The sequence below is a fragment of the Onychostoma macrolepis genome, chromosome 04, assembly GCF_012432095.1.
Source record: "Onychostoma macrolepis isolate SWU-2019 chromosome 04, ASM1243209v1, whole genome shotgun sequence".
NCBI lineage: Eukaryota > Metazoa > Chordata > Actinopteri > Cypriniformes > Cyprinidae > Onychostoma > Onychostoma macrolepis.
In genome coordinates this window covers 6,730,178-6,748,862 of record NC_081158.1, presented here as the reverse complement: position 1 = coordinate 6,748,862, position 18,685 = coordinate 6,730,178, and the positions used below count along the sequence as shown (strand labels likewise).

General features: G+C 39.2%; 1 protein-coding gene and 1 long non-coding RNA gene across 2 annotated transcripts; one reads left to right on the top strand and one right to left on the bottom strand.

The window, feature by feature from the left end:
- Positions 1–239: 239 nt before the first annotated feature.
- LOC131538613 (membrane-spanning 4-domains subfamily A member 4A-like) lies at positions 240–8,182 on the bottom strand. The gene is made up of 7 exons (XM_058772550.1): positions 8,096–8,182; positions 5,399–5,609; positions 3,842–3,952; positions 3,676–3,744; positions 2,592–2,729; positions 1,854–1,970; positions 240–956 (listed from the first exon to the last, which is right to left on the bottom strand). Exons 2-7 carry the CDS (start codon positions 5,582–5,584, stop codon positions 873–875), a joined length of 705 nt encoding a protein of 234 aa, XP_058628533.1. The 5' UTR covers positions 5,585–5,609; positions 8,096–8,182; the 3' UTR covers positions 240–872.
- Positions 8,183–15,408: 7,226 nt separating this feature from the next.
- LOC131538628 (uncharacterized) lies at positions 15,409–18,483 on the top strand. The gene is made up of 6 exons (XR_009270618.1): positions 15,409–15,949; positions 16,419–16,839; positions 16,987–17,259; positions 17,402–17,573; positions 17,662–17,803; positions 17,955–18,483. It is a non-coding gene; the product is annotated as an uncharacterized LOC131538628 (long non-coding RNA).
- The last annotated feature ends 202 nt before the right edge of the window (positions 18,484–18,685 follow it).

Here is an 18,685-nt window from a genome sequence, read left to right as displayed (position 1 = left end):
AGGTGGAATTATCAAGTATTTAAGAGCAGGATCAGTTTTTATATGATTTTAGAACGGCTTCTTATTACTGTTACACTGAATGATCTCTGACAAACTGCATTTTCGGGACAAAAGTCCACTGGTTATTTAAATATTTTTTTTAAAACAATAAGACATAATATTTTTAATATAACAGCCAACATTTACTTGAAAAAGTCAAGACAACAGATGTATTTTTTAACTTAGTATTTTATGTTTATTTAAAGCTGTAATGGTAAAATCAAAGTCTGGACCATTACACTGAATGACAATTTTACACTTTGGAATATTATTTCCACATATTTTGACATTTTACTTTCACCAAAGTTAACTGAAAAATTAAAGTAGACACTTTACTTGTATTTAATATGTAATTTTAAGTATATGAAACGACTTTTGTAAACTTGATTTGATGCAGACTCCAAAATGGTGACGTCTTGTCTTAGATCCATGTATCATTGTCACACTGGCATTTCACAGTGATTATGAACTTGCACAGCTGAAATTGAAGTAAACATTTATTTAAATATTACATCCTACTTACTCAAAATGGCAATCACATTGACCTTTGGTGTATGTATCTTTTAAATGATAGATTTCTTCTCATCCAGAGTCCAAACTGATGACTGTTTGATTATAAGAGCATGTTCATGAGCATGGACCAATATGTAAATAATAGTTTGAATAGTTGAGTGAATGAATAGTCAGGTTGATCTGGGCATCTTGAATTGATGGCCTGGAGAGACTCTGGATGGGGGTATCATCTCCTTTGTATATTTAGGCCAGACGATTAGGACCCCCTCCCTCCCTCCCATACCCCATACCTTTATGTTTAATAAGGGAATACTGTTCACTTATTCATATTGATTGCATTCACTGTATTGTGGAGGAGCGTTTGCAGGCGGGTGATGAATGGAAGAGCTGCTGGCCTCAGGTATCTAAGAAAGAAAGAAAACACGCTATATGATCAGCTTCCTTGCTTGCTTGATTGCTTATTTATTGATAATATTATGTAACAATTACTGCACTCATTACTGAGTGCTTTACACATTTCCAATACATGGGGCCTCATTTATAAAGCGTGCGTGTGCACAGATCTGATCTTAGGGTGTGCGCACGCTTAAATCCACGCTAGCGTTCATATTTGTAAAAACTGTCTTTGACGTGGAAAAGTGCTTAGGGTCACGTCAGAGTCTGAGCACACGTATTATATTAATCAGTAGAGCATAATTAATATGTAATTTTAAAGCACATATTGACGTTTTTTATAAACAACAACTTCTTCTGAGAGTACAAATGTGACTCAAACTCTTCCTAGAGCTTTAAAACAGCAATGTGCCTTCAGCCAGAGGACTGAACCCGCTCAGTCAAAATGTGTACTTCAGCTGAATGTCATTTTAAAAGTGCTTTGCTTTCCGATCGACAACCTTAAATTTGTGACTCCATAGTAAAAGAAGTAAACAAATGAAAGCAAATGAGTCCTTAAACTGTATGAAGTGTGAGGTAGATTATTTTGAGATGAGCAGGTTTGTTGAATTATTGTTTGTTCAATTACTTCTATCGGGGGAGAAAACACACTGGTCAAACTCAGGCCTCAAGTTCAAGTGTAACCTAATTATCTTGACCAAAACATTTTATGCAATACATTTTTAGGGCAACTCAGTTCACAGTAAAAATGCTTCTCATGAACTCCAGCTCTGCAAACGCTGCAGGTTTAATGCTTGGGAACACAATGTGTGCTGAGTTCACTTTATTTACACTCACATTTAAAACTCCAGAATTTTACATTGAACTCCAGAGAAGTTTGAGCACTCCTGATTTGGCTCTTCACTCACCTGAGTAGGACAACAGCAGGGGTTGGTTTTACAGGCAAATGCTGACAGATAGATGGAGATGATAAACTCAAGCACGGCAAATAACAGCAATACACCTCTGATTCCCCTGAAGAGCATCTGAGAGAAAAATCAACATTAACACAAATAATTAGAACAGAATCAATGATAATCGCTGCTCACACTGGTACACTGTCTGCTCAGCAGTCCAGAATCTATCATCCTTGAAGTTTATATGGTAATGTAACATTTAAGACATGCTTTTTTGGGCATTAAATTATGGCACAAATATCAGTAAATTGACTGGTGCAAACCTTAATAAATCATGTTGCGTAATTCACTTAAATAATTTTGTGTCTGAAATGAAACTCTTACAAATGCATATGTAGTAAGGTCAGCTGCAAAAATAACTGTCCTTTTCATTGCTAATGTGTCACTGTGTGTCTCGGCAGTAGTTTTTAACTATTTTAAATTGGGCTTCTATTATACAGATAAATAACCATTTGGGTCCCTTATCTGTGAATTCTCGTACACATGCAAAAAATTTGGGAGTGATTTTTGATGATGCTCTTAACGCAGTAGTGAAGAATAGCTTTTATCATCTCAGATCTATTGTGAAACTGAAAGCATCAGTAATTACTAAACAAATGTGAATATTTCAGCTCATATTTTCAGCCATTTTTCTCTTTTGACCAAAAATGCAATTTCGGTGCATATTTAATATAAAAGTTGAAGACATACCTTATAATTACTCTCTAAATTACAGTTATAACCCCTGCAGTACATGCCTGGACCTTTAACCAAATCCAGTGAAATGAAAATTATGGCAATGCTTGAAGTTATAATACAAAAAATGTTCATTCCAAGCGAAGCATTCACCTACAGGCAGAAAACAACATAAAGCAGGTTAATAAATTTGCAAAAACTTTAAAACGTTATGTTAACAAGTGAATGCACATAGAAAAGTACATGGAGTGTGATAAAAATACACTATACTTCACATAAATAAATGAAACACAGCCTCATTTAGCAGCAGTCATCAGGGTCCAAGCACCAGTGGCTCATGTGGACAATAAATGTGTCTTTTTAAATATAATGTGTTTTTTACAGCAAAGTCCAGTCAATCTTCGATTTTTTTTTAGCTTACAGCAAATATGCTGGTGTAAAAGGGGATGATGTCATTTTAATTACATTAAACCTAACCAGAAGAGAAATAGGAAGCATTCTGCAAAACTTGATTATAGATTTAAGCTTAGACAGCGGAGGATGAAAATGTGCCTAATTAGCTGTTCAGAAAAGTTTAGATGGTGATTTGATGGCATCGCAATTAAAACGCCAGGGGTTCAAGCAACTCCGGCCCACCCCTCTAACCCAGAAATTGATGTTGGATTATACAACTCTGTAAAAACTTCAAAATCACCAGCATGGTTTACGATGTCTTGTTTCAATTAAATTTGAGTGAAAGTCAGCGTAGCTACACAAAACACACTCAGAAGTTTCCCCAGCCATTGAGATTTGATGTTATTAGTTGCTGAAATTTGATTGGCTGGTAGTGGCCATGTTTTTTTATGTATCCGAGTCATATTATGTTATGATAATAGATGAATAGATGCCAGAATAGATGTGCATGTTTGGGCCCTTCCTGAAAAGTTTAGGGTCTCTACGAATTATGGTCATTGATACCCATATACTTTTAGGGCAGAAAAAGAAGAAGAAATCAGTATAAACCAGTCCAGAAAATCAGTACAAACACAACAGAACACTATTTCTGTATTTCCAGCACGGTGCTTGGACCCTTAAAGGTAAAGTGTTGTGTAGTACATACCAAACTCAAACTGGAGGGTGAATTAATTTTGTTTTCTGCAGCAATGCAGAGTGAGCCTGTGATGATGTACTGAGAAGAGAGAGAACGGACAAAATGGAGGCTTGCGTTGGAATACGTAGCTTGTTTTATAAAAGACAGAACACTTAATCGTATAATAGTTTCTTACGATGAGAGATCCCCAGTAAACAATACCAGTATAGACAAAGACTGATTCTCCAAGAACTGAAGACACAATGCCAAACAGGAGAGTCCACACACCGATCATTATCTGGACCGTCTGTGAGGGACAAAAACAAGTGTGAGTACGACGAGAGTCTATCATAAAGGGGAACAGTATAAAATATACAATATACATTTATGGCAGCTGTAGTTATGGATTTATGATTGTACTAGAAAAATATCTCAAAATATATTCGGCAAGTGTGGAATTGTCATTGTATGAATGTCATTGTATTTGCAGGCGGATGGTGAACCAACTCCAGGGTAAGACTAAACGCAGCCAAATTTATTAACTACAAACATGATGAACCCATCTTAATAGGCAAGAACAAGATATGGGTGTAGGCTAATAAAATATTTTAATGAGACTGAATTTGTATTTAACGTGATTAGTTTAATAAAAACATTAGAAATAGATAATTATAACGTTTCATTTCCACGGTTATTCAAACAGTACATAAATTATATACAGAAAGTGAGCGAAGAACATTATCACTAAATTTGATCTATCGCGCGTTTAAGCGCTTTCAAAAAATAGAACTAGGGTTATAATTTCTGAAGCTGTCTACGCTGTGAAATGAATCTCTTACTTACATTATATGTACATCTGCGCTTTGTTATTTATGATGAGAGAATTCGTTAGGATCCAAAATTCAGTCAGCAAGCACGCACACTCAACAAAACTGAGTTTCAGCGAAGACTCATCTGGCCATTACATTCCTAAGCGCAACAGAATTGTGTGCGATTGGTTATAATGCGCAACACTGTAAAAACGGTTTATAAAAAGAAAAACGGGGCAACATGAGCAGATCTTAATTTAATGTCGCAATCGACACTTTCTATTCATTTACACTTCGTTAGCAACAGACATAATAGATTTAATTTATTTGTGCAGGGGCATTTTTGTTCAATTTTTGTTTTGTTCAGATGCGCATGACAATCGCATGCGATTAATTGCACAGCCCTACTCTAGTTATTATCTGTACATTGTTCGGTTCTGGTTGAGCCCGTGCAGCAGGGCAACTGGGTGACTGTGAGGCAGCCTAGTTGCGGCTCAAAACACCACTCTTCCGTTACGATCAAAACATCAAACAGGTTCTCCCCACTCGGTGATGCACTCACTGAGAAACCTGATGAAAGTGCTCTAGTTATTGGCGATTCTATTGTACGGAACGTGAAAATAGAGATACCAGCCACCATAGTCCATTGTTTACCGGGAGCCAGAGCGCCTGACATCTTGGCAAATTTAAAAGTGCTGGCTAATGCTAAACGTAAATTCAGTAAGATTTTTATTCACGTCAGCACTAATGATGTTCGAAAAACCTGATCTTATACTGGTGTCTTTCCTGCTCTGTCACCAAGACAGTAAGTCACATTCTTTAATAAAAATTGTGTATACCTTGTTAATGTGTGTACTACTCATTTTAAATTTAGTACTTTTCTTATCTCACACTGACATGCACAAATAAAAACCAATTATTTTGGTTTATGAGACATTTCTCACCCCGAGGGCTTTTGGTTGGTGTTTCAGAAATGCCTTAAATCCATGAAGATGTGAAGCTCCCACCACCTGTTGTACATAAACAGGCACAGGAGCATTTGTCGCTGTCGTATCAGGAGCTGTTTGTGTTGCAGGTTGAAACTGGATGATGAGCGTTGAAGAGTTCACAGATATGACAGTGTGAGACATTCTTGTTTCTGAATCTCAAACTGACCTGTACAAAACCATAGTAAATCAAAACATATAAATTATTTGATTATGAAACAGATTGTGTTTAAATTGATCTACATCATTTCCATTTAAGGCATTTAGCAGATGCTCATTTACAAAGACACTTATATTTTTGATCAGTGCTTCGCTACACATCATACAAACTTTTACTCCAAAATTCCGCACATTATGTATTCGTACGTTTACCTCATATTTCTTTAAATAGAATAATACCATAATTTCTTAATGACTTGCAGAAAGACGATTCTCTGCCGATCCATCAGTCAATATTGCGTGATCATAATTCCCACAGTGACGGTAAACTTCTGTCTCATAATACACTTATGTGTCAGTTTATTATTTACATTATCTGCATTAGGTCACCATAGAGTGAGTTATGAGCAAAAACATTGTGTATTACTTAGTGCCGTCAAACCATTAATCGCATACAAAATAAAAGTTTTTGTTTACATAATATATGTATGTGTGCTGTGTATATTTATTATGTACATATAAATACACACACACATGCATGTATATATTTCAGAAAAATGTTATGTTCATATATTAAATATATTTATTTATAATATAAATTATATGAATATAAATATAGACTGTATGTGTGTGTATTTATATATACATAATAAATATACACAGTGCACGCACATATATTATGTAAACAGAATCTTTTATTTTGGATGCGATTAATCACGATTAATTGGTTGACAGCGCTAGTAATCTGTCACTCTGAAATAGACACGCGCTGACTTTCTGAAGAGCCATGCATGGATTGAGGTGCGTGAATCAGGATCACGAAACCCAGAGGGTCTCTATTACTGACAGTTAAAGTCCATTTCTGATTTTATTGTTGTTTGTGTTGTCATATTTCAGTGTTTTACTTGCTGATGTTTTAAAAAAATACTTTTATTTTTGGTATTTTATATGCTCTGTTGGTGGTTGGTGGAGTAGCATCACTCCGGGGAGTAGCACTCTCAACACTTAACTCTTGAGTGTAGACATGTGACACACTAAATTAATTTAGTTTAATCCATTTGTATTCTAATTCCCTAGAAATAAACTAGCCTAGGTCCAATAATACCACTGAGTTCAACTAAAAGCTTCAGATGAAATCATGAGATAAATGAGAAACTTTCTGATAACTGAAAAAACAAACAGTGGACTTAACATGGGTCTTTCTTCATAGATCTTCAGGAAATGGGAAGAAGGAGGTCAAGTGATGTCATACATGTGATTTTTATAAAAAAAATAAAATTAAAATAAAAAGATGTATTTTGTTAAATGGGAACACCAGTGACGCAACTCCAGGGGACCACTACTTTCACTATATATTTTATATATGGATGTAACGGTATGAAAATTTCTTATCACGGTTATCAGTATTATCACGGTATTGTTAAAATGTGCTGGAGATGTTCAAAAAGTATCAACACATAAATCACTTCAAGTTTTAAAAATCAACTAACAACAAATAAAATGACTTTTTGTTTGCATAATTACTAAAACAATAACATTACCAATGATGTTCAGATTTTAAATGACAACTTGACTGACAACAGTTTAATAGCATGTCCAAATATCTAATGTAAATGTTCAAATAAACCTCACATTTCAGCCTGAAAGCATGTGGCTCTTTATATGGAAAAGCTGAATACAGCTGTTTCCCATAAACTCTGTGGACAGAGCAGTATTGTGATTAAGAACACTTCCTTTAGGTATTACATGGAGCACAGATGAAAACAAAATGCCATCGAATCATTTCTGAAGACAGTCAGAACCTTCAGATGTACATTCATATAATTAATTAATTCATATATTCATTTATATAATTCCCTTAGCACTATTTTAAACCCTCCCAGCTTTTCCGCCATGTTTTCACTCAAAATGAAACTTACTGCTGATGTGCGCACGTGAGACTGTTACTCAAAACTGTGCTTTATGCTGAACAGTATTTATTTATCATGAGATGTTCAAATCGCGGTAATCGAATACGGTTTTAATGATGAAATGGTAATACTCACCGTGGGGAATTTTATCATGATTTATCGTCAAACCGGTAATCGTTACATCCCTAATTTTATCATATTTTTGTTTTTGACCTCAAAATAAAGCATTTTCCCTCTGTACATAACTGTGGGGACAGATTTGTGGTGCTTGGAATTCTATATTCATTAAAAAACAAATATTGCCACATTGATGGCTCAAGAAGGTGTAATTGTTCAAATAAAATATTGTTTTATTTAAAAATATAAAGAAATTGTAACACTAAAGTGTTTTTCAGGTGTAATATTCCATAGAATGACCCTGAATCATAATGGATTTGAATTTGCAAAATAATAAATACAATTTGTGATAAATTGCCCCTGACTCCTCGAGTAAACACCTTTCAACTAGAAGTATACCAAACACACACTAATATCGTGACATTTATATGACAGCATATCATATAAGTTAAGAGAAGGACATACTTACCGATAAATAAGACAGAAGTTGTAAGCTTTGGTTTACAGCATTGAGAAATGGTCTTTTCACATAACGAACTCTAACTTTTAGTTTCGGTTTACTTGTGAAAGCCATAAAGAGAGCAAGTTGCGACAGGTAAATTCTCGATTATAACGTGACTCACGTAACTTCAGATAGTTCTGGGAAGTTCATATCAGGCAAAGAATTGAGTTGTTGAGACAGAACAGCGATTTCTGGTAATTAGTAGAAATAAAGAATTTATTTACATTATTTACAAAATACATCGACATTTATATGTAGCATATATGTGTAGTTATATCAGTGTTTTTAAAAGATAAAATACACTAATATTTGAGGATTAATGTGGTCAACTGTCGCTGCTTGCCTTGTTATCATATCTGTTGATTTCTTGAATCAGAGGTGTTTAAGTTAGAATCCACTCACCGCTCAAATCACCAGAGTGTTTTTCAGGTATTGTGTTCAGCAGGAATCATCTCATTAGAACAAAGTGTTGATGTGATGTAAATAAGAGATTCGTTGTGCAGCGTAGAGAACTTTAATGATAATAAGGTATATTTGTGAGATCGCGATGAACTAAGATGAGTGACAGATTTTTTTAGTGATTATGAACGGAGCGCTCTTTGCGCCATAGCATCGGATGCCACTAATATATATTAGAGCACCCTCACTAATTTAAGAAGTACCCTCAGTGATTTGATTCTGGAGCCGGGCCTGTACACACTGTTTCAAAGCAGCTTTAAAGAAAACTAATGTTTCTATGTTACAAATAAGAGTTCGGGTGTTATCGGGTGTAACTATACCTGTGTCAAAGTAATGTTCATATGGCAGAAATGTTCGATAAACATCATGCATTCACGGAGACGTTATGTCATGATGACATAGGGGATTAACTTGGATTTACAGGAGCCACACATGGAGGTTCCACCGATCTGGATGCGGGTGCCATATGGTGCCGAGCCCCTGAGAAAGGAGGTCCTTCCTCAGAGGAATGCGCCAGGGAGGGGCTGTCGCGAGGAGTATGAGTTCGGGAAACCAGGTCAGGGTGGGCCAGTACGGTGCGACCAGCAGCACCTGCTCCTTGTTCTCCCTGACCTTGCACAATGTCTGTGCAAGCAGGCTCACTGGGGGAACGCATACTTGCGTAGAGCCCAAGGCCAGCTGTGTGCCAGTGCGTCCGTGCCGAGGGGGGCCTCGGTCAGGGAAAAATTCAGCTGGCAGTGGGAGGACTCGCGGGAAGCAAACAGGTCTACCTGAGCTTCCCTGAATCGACTCCGGATCAGCCGGATCATCTCGGGATGGAGTCGCCATTCTCCGGGGAACATGAGCTGTCATGAGAGCGCATCGGCTGCACGATTGAGCTCCCCCAGGATGTGGACGGCACGCAGCAACTTGCGCTGCGTCCGACTCCAGAGGAGGAGATGGTGGGCGAGTTGTGACATGCGACGTGTTCGTAGACAACCCTGCCAGTTGATGTACGAGACAGCCGAGACATGAAAGTACTTGCAGGATAGCCGTCAGACCCACAAAAATGCCCTTTTTACAATGAACTGGACCAGCTACTAGGGCACAGGCCATTGTCTATTGCTTTCGAAGACCCTCCGGCTGACATTGACGAGACATCAACACCATCTCCCTCGGGTAAGTTAACTTATTGACTAACAAACTTATTTTGTTCATCAATTATACCAGTTACATTTGTTCAAGTTATGAATATTCACTTGCTTGTTCTATTAATCGTGTCCTATTATTTTATTATTAGTTGTTTTGTGGAAATTACTTTCAGTTTCTTGCAACTAAGTGAGAGAAAGTTGTTTGGTAGGCTCCAAAGTTCCTAAGTTATATGATAGTAGTCTGTTCATGTTTGTCTGATACTTGCAGATACTTCTGACTACTCTGAGGATGCAGAGACTTCAGCCACATCCACTGATGATGTTCCACCGCCTGAGTTTCAGCAATTTCAGGGTTAGTTTTTAACCCTTTAAGGCCTAGTGTATTTGATTATTTTATTTTAATGGCCTTTGCAAAATCAAAATGATCAGTATTACAAGGTGTAGTTAACAGTTGTATTTTTATTGGCTACTCATTATTGTATTTGAAAATTCTAATTGAAGTTTGTAACACAGTTCGTAGATCGGGAAGAAGGAGGCGGGAACCGGCGAACGTTCAAACAAAGTTTTAATAAAATAAACAAACATAAAAGTAAAGCGGCAGCACCTCACGGACGACTGCCGCACATAAAATACAAAATAAAAGTCCAGGCCTGGTCCTCTCTCGTCTTCCACTGTTGTCACTCCTCCTTTTATCCTTCCGGAGCTCCTCCGTGGGACTCGAGACCGGTGAGTGGCGCAGGTGTCGCTCATTATCATTAACTCCACCGGCCTCGCTCCGTTCCCACGGCTCTCGGCCCCGCCCCACTCGCCACATACCCCCATCGCCCCTCGCAGGTCGGGGGGTACTCCCGAGACTGCGCTCTACTCCCCCCTCCCCGGGGGGAGCCGATCACGGCGGCCGCGGCGTACCTGGGGGTAAGGACAGACGAGGCGAGAGAAAAGGAGACGGAAGGATGAGGAGAGACAGAGACGAGAGATGGAAGAGAGGAAAAAAAAAATTCTCGGTCCGTTTCCCAGACACACTGCCGCTCGGTCCTCAACCAGGCTTTCACTCGCGGTGCCATGCGATGGTACTGGACCTCTTTGGTGGACGGCTCTGCTCCTCCGCCTCCTGGCGGACGGCGATGGCTCCTCCGGTCGAGGGCAGCCGGTAGCGAGTCCCCCGTTCCCTGCCCCTCCCCAAACATGGCGGATGGCAGCAGGCTCTGGCCTCCTGGCGAACAGCGCCGACTCCTCCGCTCCCTCTTGGACGGCAGCCACCCCTCCTTGGCCCCCGGAGCACGGCAGCGAGCCTTCCGTCCCACCTGTTCTTCCATTGCTCCAGCACCACCGCTTCGGGCAGCCACTGGCGGTCTTTGCTCCTTCGTGCTGCCCGACCTCGTCAGCACCGCGATCTCCCTCAGCGGCGAGGGCTCTTCTGACAGCATGTCCCTCCTTCCTCCCGGGTTTCGGCACCAATGTAACACAGTTCGTAGATCGGGAAGAAGGAGGCGGGAACCGGCGAACGTTCAAACAAAGTTTTAATAAAACAAACAAACATAAAAGTAAAGCGGCAGCCCCTCACGGACGACTGCCGCACATAAAATACAAAATAAAAGTCCAGGCCTGGTCCTCTCTCGTCTTCCACTGTCGTCACTCCTCCTTTTATCCTTCCGGAGCTCCTCCGTGGGACTCGAGACCGGCGAGTGGCGCAGGTGTCGCTCATTATCATTAACTCCACCGGTCTCGCTCCGTTCTCACGGCTCTCGGCCCCGCCCCACTCGCCACAAAGTTAAATTAATTTGTACATTAGAAGCATGTTGTTTAATTTTGATAGTTCAAAGAGGCCAAACAAGCAAACCACTCGACACAATCACTGCCTGGACCTCTCAGAACCAAATGGTTCTTGAGAGGCTCCAAAGACAGCAGGAAGAGTGGATGTTGGCGCAGCTCGCAGAACACCAAAAGAGAGAGGAGCGACTTATTTCCACCATTTCCACCACGATTTGTTGACCTTATGATTGATGGTCTGCCCACTGTCTTGCCACCACACTTTTCTTCCTCACCAGGCCCTCCTGACTTTACAAGTGTCCATCCTGTTCATCCTCCTCCCATGTATGGTTTGCATGTTCTTCAAGCAACACATATCCACAGTGAGGAAGAAGAGAGCCAATTCCTTAACCTATAATTTTTTCCAGCAGTTATGTTGCTGTTCTGTTAAAGGACAAAAGTGTTATTACAGTTGCACAGTAAGCAATGTTCCTAGTTTTGTTAATATGTGAAAGCATCTTTGCTGTGTTCTGTACACTAGGACAATTGAAGTAACTGAAGAGAGTTTTTACTGACTTGTGTACTGTTTTTCTATTTACCTTGATGCACTGTTGGTGCATTGGAAAAGTGTCAGTGTGAAATTAGAGGTTCGATAAAGTTCTTGTAAACAGTACTTGTTGTAGAAATCATTTTCCATTTAATTCATGGGAATAACTATTCATTTTTATTCTTTATTTATTTATTTTGTACTACTATGGAAGTAATTTTTTCACAAAAACTGTTTGTTTACATACTTGAGGGTGAGGAAGGGAAATTTTCATTTTTGGGTGAACTATCCCTTACATAAATTTCATATCACACAGAGTTTGTAGTATTTAAAAAAATAATCAGTTGTAAGAAAAAACTAACTCTTCATGTAAACACTACTGTCCATACAGACAGTAAAATTTGAAATTTCAGAAGTGTCGTTGGCGCAATGGTAAGTTCTTTTGCATGTGCAAAGTAAGGGCTTGGCTTATTATCTCACCAGCTGGGTCAGATGTTTCACTTGGCCGTGGGGTAGGCTGTGCTGATGCATTCTCCAAAATCAGTGTGTCCTCCATCCAGGTGGGGTTTATTTTTCACAATAGAAATTGCGTTTTAACAGAACCCTCCATCTTGACTTTAATCTTCCAAATGCGCTTTCCACGATGGTTCTGGCAGCACTCAGATACACGTTGAAAGACTCTTTCGATGGAGTAAGAGCACTGCTCTCGGTGTAACCCTTTATGAGCCACTCGAGAAGAGGATATGCCGGGTCACCAAGAAGGAAGTGGGCAACTGGTGTGCCCTCGATGATCTTCACATTCTTTTAGTAAAGTACACAGAGGTGGGAGTGTTTGTTTTGTACATCTAGTCCCATCCGAACTTGTACATAAAATCACAGATGTCAGGTGATAAGAATTGACACTATGGACTAGACTGATTGCTACAGCACTTAGATTTTTATTTGCATGGATATATTAAAAGTTCAAAGATGACTACATTCTTCTGGTAATAGCATTTATGAACTTACCCTGGTTCTCTTCTTTTTCTCCTTCCCATCTCTGCAAATACATCCTCTTTGATGGCAAAAAGGCGTCTGGAGCTCTGCTTCCAAGACGCAGAACCTGTGACAAAGAGGATAAATAGAATAGTGAAATTCTGAATGGTACTGTCATGGTAATATACAAAGTAGTAACTTGCATGTTGATGTGCTGTGGTGAATTTCATAATAAACTTGTTCAATGTCCATTCCAACCCAAAACCACAAACCTTTAGTGCCAGGGGTATCAAGGAGTAGGTTTCCTTGACTATCGGTTAAAATGATGTTTTCATCAGCACCCATAGCAAGGGCTTCTTTTACTTTGGTTGTCATAGTAGGCAAAGAGGCCTCAGACTCTTCAAAAGGGATAACCAATGCCTTGTCCTGTATTATTCTGTCACCCTCAAGTTGTCCAAGGAAAATGGTTCTGTAGAAACACACACACTAGCACATTGTGTCTAACAGATGTTTTTAATACTCTAATTAGAGGTCGTTGCCCTGGCGTTAATAGGCTAACAATGATTTAAACAGTTTAACGAGATCAAACCTAACGTCATCCTCTCGAAGTACTGCAGACAAAGTTCCCCTTCTCAATGTATAAGTTGTTCCCAAAGACATCTTGTACTACTTTCAGGATCGCGAGAAGAAACCGCGCCAATTTAAGCAATTGCAGTGCCATACATGTCACATCCGTTTGGCGTGCGATAGCGCCAGTACGCCACTTAGAGGCGTTTTATGTCAATACTTTGATAAAGCATTTGACTGAAATAATATAAATTTATTATGGCCATCCAGCCCTCGGACTGTATTGTTTCTTAAATAATTATATAAATGTTTTATTTGACTGACACATTTACAATAAGTATGTTTGCATGTTTGCAAATGTATATTCGCTAATTTATTTAAAGAACTTTTAAAATGTCTTTTTATAGGTTATGTCATTTTACATGGACAATATAAAAGGTTAGCCTACTAATGAAATGAGCAGACATTCTGCACCAGGAACCACTGTAAAGGCTTATCATATAGGCAACAATTTGTAATACTGCAGATTTCTGTATTTATTTAACTGTAATTACTTAAAATGTAAAGGTTAAGTTTGTATGTAGCCTATTTAAACCACAAGGTGTCCTTTACCAAGTTTCTTTGTTGTAAAATTGCACCTTGCAACTTTGTACGTTGGTTCATTTATTTTTCAACATTAGATCAACACATCAGGACCAAATCAAGGATTTTCAAGGCGTTCATAAAGTCATTCTAATCCAACAAATCCGAACAAAAATCATCATTGCACAATATTTATCTATTCACATTTTGTTGCAGAAACCAATTACAGATTTGACAATAATGCAAAAATTACAATTACACTTTCTTTCATGTACAGTAGCCTATCTGCGGGCCCGTGGGTAACCCGCAGGTCTGGTAGCCAAATAATTAAAAAAATCATGTTACAATTTTATTAATTGAAGATGGGCGGATGAGAAATCATTCATGATCATTAACTTTTGTTTTATAAATAAAAGTTCATTTAAAAGCAGCATTCGTTCACATCACCGAATCTGCTGTTGAAAAATTATTAATGTTAAATGATATTAATTTGGATTATTTATACTTAATTGGAGTAATATATTCTAATGTTCCAAATATGATTGTTTGCACTCTACTTTAACAATGGATTTTGCTATAACCATAAATATTTGACTGAAACTTGTCTATTAATATTTTTTTGCATGAACTTTAACTTTAAACATTTTTAACTGTTGCCCCGCCTCTTAATTCTCAAACCTCGTACTTTTAAATCCCTTTCTATGGTATCGTGCTGGGAAAACAAGTTGGAACATTGTGCTTCGCGAGTTACCCATCGCGTGTTGGTAGGTGCCGTGTGCCACAGTTTGCTTTGCCGATTGTGAAACGTGATTGGTAAACAGTTTGCCAGAATATACCCTGACCCAGATCAATATCTTTATCCACCTGTGTAGCTATTAAAAATAAAATTGACTGATTGACTGATAAACTAAGTGTTTCAATATATTTCCAGATTTAATCTGTTTTTCTTCAAACTATCAGTATCAACAATATAACAAAACTTGATATGGTACTAAACTGAACTTACTTTTCTGGAAGACATACGTAAGTCTGATGCCCGGCCCGCATCTGAGCTATGACGTGAAAATTGTCCTGAAGCCGTAAATAGCTAAGTTGGCGTCCGTTGGGCTCAGGCTGAAATGCAGGGCTCTAAAGCGCAGCTTGTTGCGTTGAAGCGGCCAAATACACACAAAAACTGGTCATCCTGGCGAGTATCCTCATAAGCACTGTTGTTTTTTTCGTAAAGGTCCCATGGCATGAAAATGTCACTTTATGAGGTTTTATAACATTAATATGAGTTCCCCTAGCCTGCCTATGGTCCCACAGTGGCTAGAAATGGCGATAGGTGTAAACCGAGCCCTGGGTATCCTGCTTCTCCTTTGAGAAAATGAAAGCTCAGACGGCCCAATCTGGAATCTTCCCTTTATGTCGTCATACAGGGAAAGGTTACCTCCCCTTTCTCTGCTTTGCCCACCCATGAGAAAATGAGCTACTACCGTGCGAGGCGAGCGCAATATTTTTTTTACCTTGAGAGACATCATGGCTTGCAAACGAGTGAAGCATGGTAGTTGTTCAGTGTTTGGATGTACAAATGAACATCTAAGTATTTTTTTAGTTCCTTCATCCGAGCCTATGAAGAAACAGTGGGTTAATTTGATTTTTTCTGGTAATGCGCCGACACAACTTACCCAAGTTTTGTATGTCTGTGCCAAATATTTCACCAATGACTGTTTCCTCAACTTGGGCCAATACAGAGCTGGCCTTGCTGAACATCTGAAAATAAAGTCTGGATCAGCACCAACTCTGCTTGGCTCAGCTACAAACCTCGGACAAGTAAGTCAAGTAAAGTTATACAATTTTGTTCCTTTACTGTATATGGTTACCTAGCTTGTTATCCATAGAATGTGACTGTAACATTAGCTCTGTAGCTAACAGCCCAGTTACTGTTGCTAATGTAAAGGCTACATTACTACGATGTCTGGCACATGGCAAAAGGTATATTGTCAGTGCCAATATGGAGCTGACTGACGTCCATACTCCATTATACCATACAAAATCTATCAGTTTTGCTCCAGCCTTTTCCTTTCTTTGAGTTGTTAGTGGTATCCTTTTGGTGAGAAGGACCTGATGTTAGATTTTTTTGAAGCTTGCGTAAATATCCAATTTGATGAAAAGACTTGTCCTTAACTATGAGTAAATGGTAACAAATGCTTTGAAATTGATTATGAAATGCTACAATAGAGTAATCACTCAGTTTACGAGTATCTTAACTAAGTGGAATATATTTTGCTTTCATTGTAAGGAATTTCAAAGAAACTGGAAGCAATCAGTAAGCAGAAAGACTGCGAGAAACTCAAAAAGTGGATGAAAAGCATCAACAACCACATATACTGGACTGCAGCTGGCTCAACCTCCGAGCCAGAGAGAATTGCAAAGTGGACCGCGATCCTGAACCATGTTCAAGATGTCCATACACTGTGGGGGCCAGAAGGAAGCATGGCCCCTCACAACCCGGCACATGTCACCTTCAGCACCATGGAGAGCACTGGCAAAGGAGGACACAAGGGCAAGGTACCCAGTAATGTTCAGAACCAGGGATAGCTCCTCCAACACAGGTGTGCACTGTTTCTCCGCTGATAGCGAGCCTCAGCTGCAGGCGGTTGGGCCAGTTAGCAGACACATAAGAGAACAAACAGGCCTCAGAAGAGAGAGAAGCAAGGGAGGTGAGTTAGACAGTGCTGGCAGCTATAGGGAACAGGCTTTGAACTGGTTCTACCCCAACCGAGCTCTCAAGGATAGAGGCCTATTGGAGGACGTGAATAGATTGAATTCCTTTGACTAATACTGCATCTCCTCTGCCTCCCATCCAGATGTAATTGGCTGCTACGAGGACAACTTGAGGAAGAAGAATTATCTGAGTTTGAGTTTTTTCCTATTCCCTTTTCCCCCCACCTTTTGGAAGAATAAAGAAAATTGAGTTTTGCTTGACTGGAATTCTGCCTGGTGACTTGTGTACTTTGATCTCCTGAGCTATTCCCTCCAAGACTTATGGAGGAAGCTTACAACACATGAGGATCCTCTTTACCTCAAGTGCGAGCATGCGATCCGCAAGACAACTGTCAAGAGTAAATGCCTCCAAGCAGGTATTTAATCATTATACAGGCTAAATGCCAAAACAGTAAACGGACAACTACAGTTATTGTCACTTTCAGAAATTAACCAGAGATCATCGTTGTAATATTCTGTACTGTATTGCTTTCTAATATGATATTTTATTGTCTGCAGATACTCTAGCTTTCAACAAGTAGAAGAAGTCGCTGACAAACAAAAGAACGCTGAAGGATGTTGCAAAACTGAGCCCCCACCACCAAACTTCATCATGGGAGGCTTTCCATGCCGTCATCCTTCGTTTTGCCCCAAATAATGTTGTCTTTCCCTTTATTGGAATGCTGTGCAGGTAAAAGAAAGTTTGTTTACTCAGATATTTTAGGCTACAATTCCCAAAAGTATTGTCAATATTAACCGGTTTTGTCTTGTACTTACAGACTCTACCTGGCTGCTATGCATTATAATGAAAATGCGGACTGACCACAGGCCGAAACGGAGGATGGTGTACCTCAAAATCTCATTTCCAAAGGCTAGGAAGGGAGAGTGTAGAGTTAAACCTCAGAAGACAGCCGACCTCTGGTAAGGGTTCAAATCAATTCAAACAACACACATTTTGGAATTCAAAAATGTATTTATCTTGATGAATCAATTAAATACAAAAACACAGTAAAAACAAAAACCAACCAATTAAAAGGGGAGAAAAAAAGTTTGTGCTTGTTTTATGATACAGGTTATGTTGACATGACCGACCTAATTTGAGAAAGTCTTTGTCAACCCTACGCCATACACCGATGCGCTGTTGGCCATCCCTGTCCCAGAGGACCTATCAGCGTAGTACGACAAGGAGGAGGTCATTGCCAGCTTTGTGTCAAGGTTCAAACGGGGGGGCAGTTTAAACCCTACATAGTGGCCTTCCTCATCAGGAAACTCTGAGCGGATGCGCAGGACCACAAAAGCTGGAATAATGACCCGGATTCTGTGTCCCAGTGTTACGTGTTTGTCCCTTCTAGTTTCCTTTTTGCCCTTATTTGGTTTTGTTCCAGTCTTTGTCATTAGTTAATCATCGTTTATTATCCCCACCTGATTTGCATTTTATTATCTTGTTTGCTGCTTTGGTCCTTTTTCCTTTAAGTCCTCAGTTTTCTTTAGTCCTTTTCTGAGCTAAATGTTGTATAAAGGAATATGTGTTGAAGCTTATTAAAAGATGTCAGTTTCATGACTCCTTCGTCAAGCCCTTTTATCTACAACCACAACCGGTAACACCCAGCAGGCCCCAGCACCAGCTCCCAAATGAACGATGGGAGAGATACCTGTAGCGACTGAACAACTGATTCTGATATTTAGTCTTGCAGAGATTTAACATTGGTTTGTGGTGTTATCTAAACAAATATTTTTCTCTCTGATGTAACTAAATCTTGACACTGTCTACACTATTGAATGAAAATTAGACACAAGGTTTGT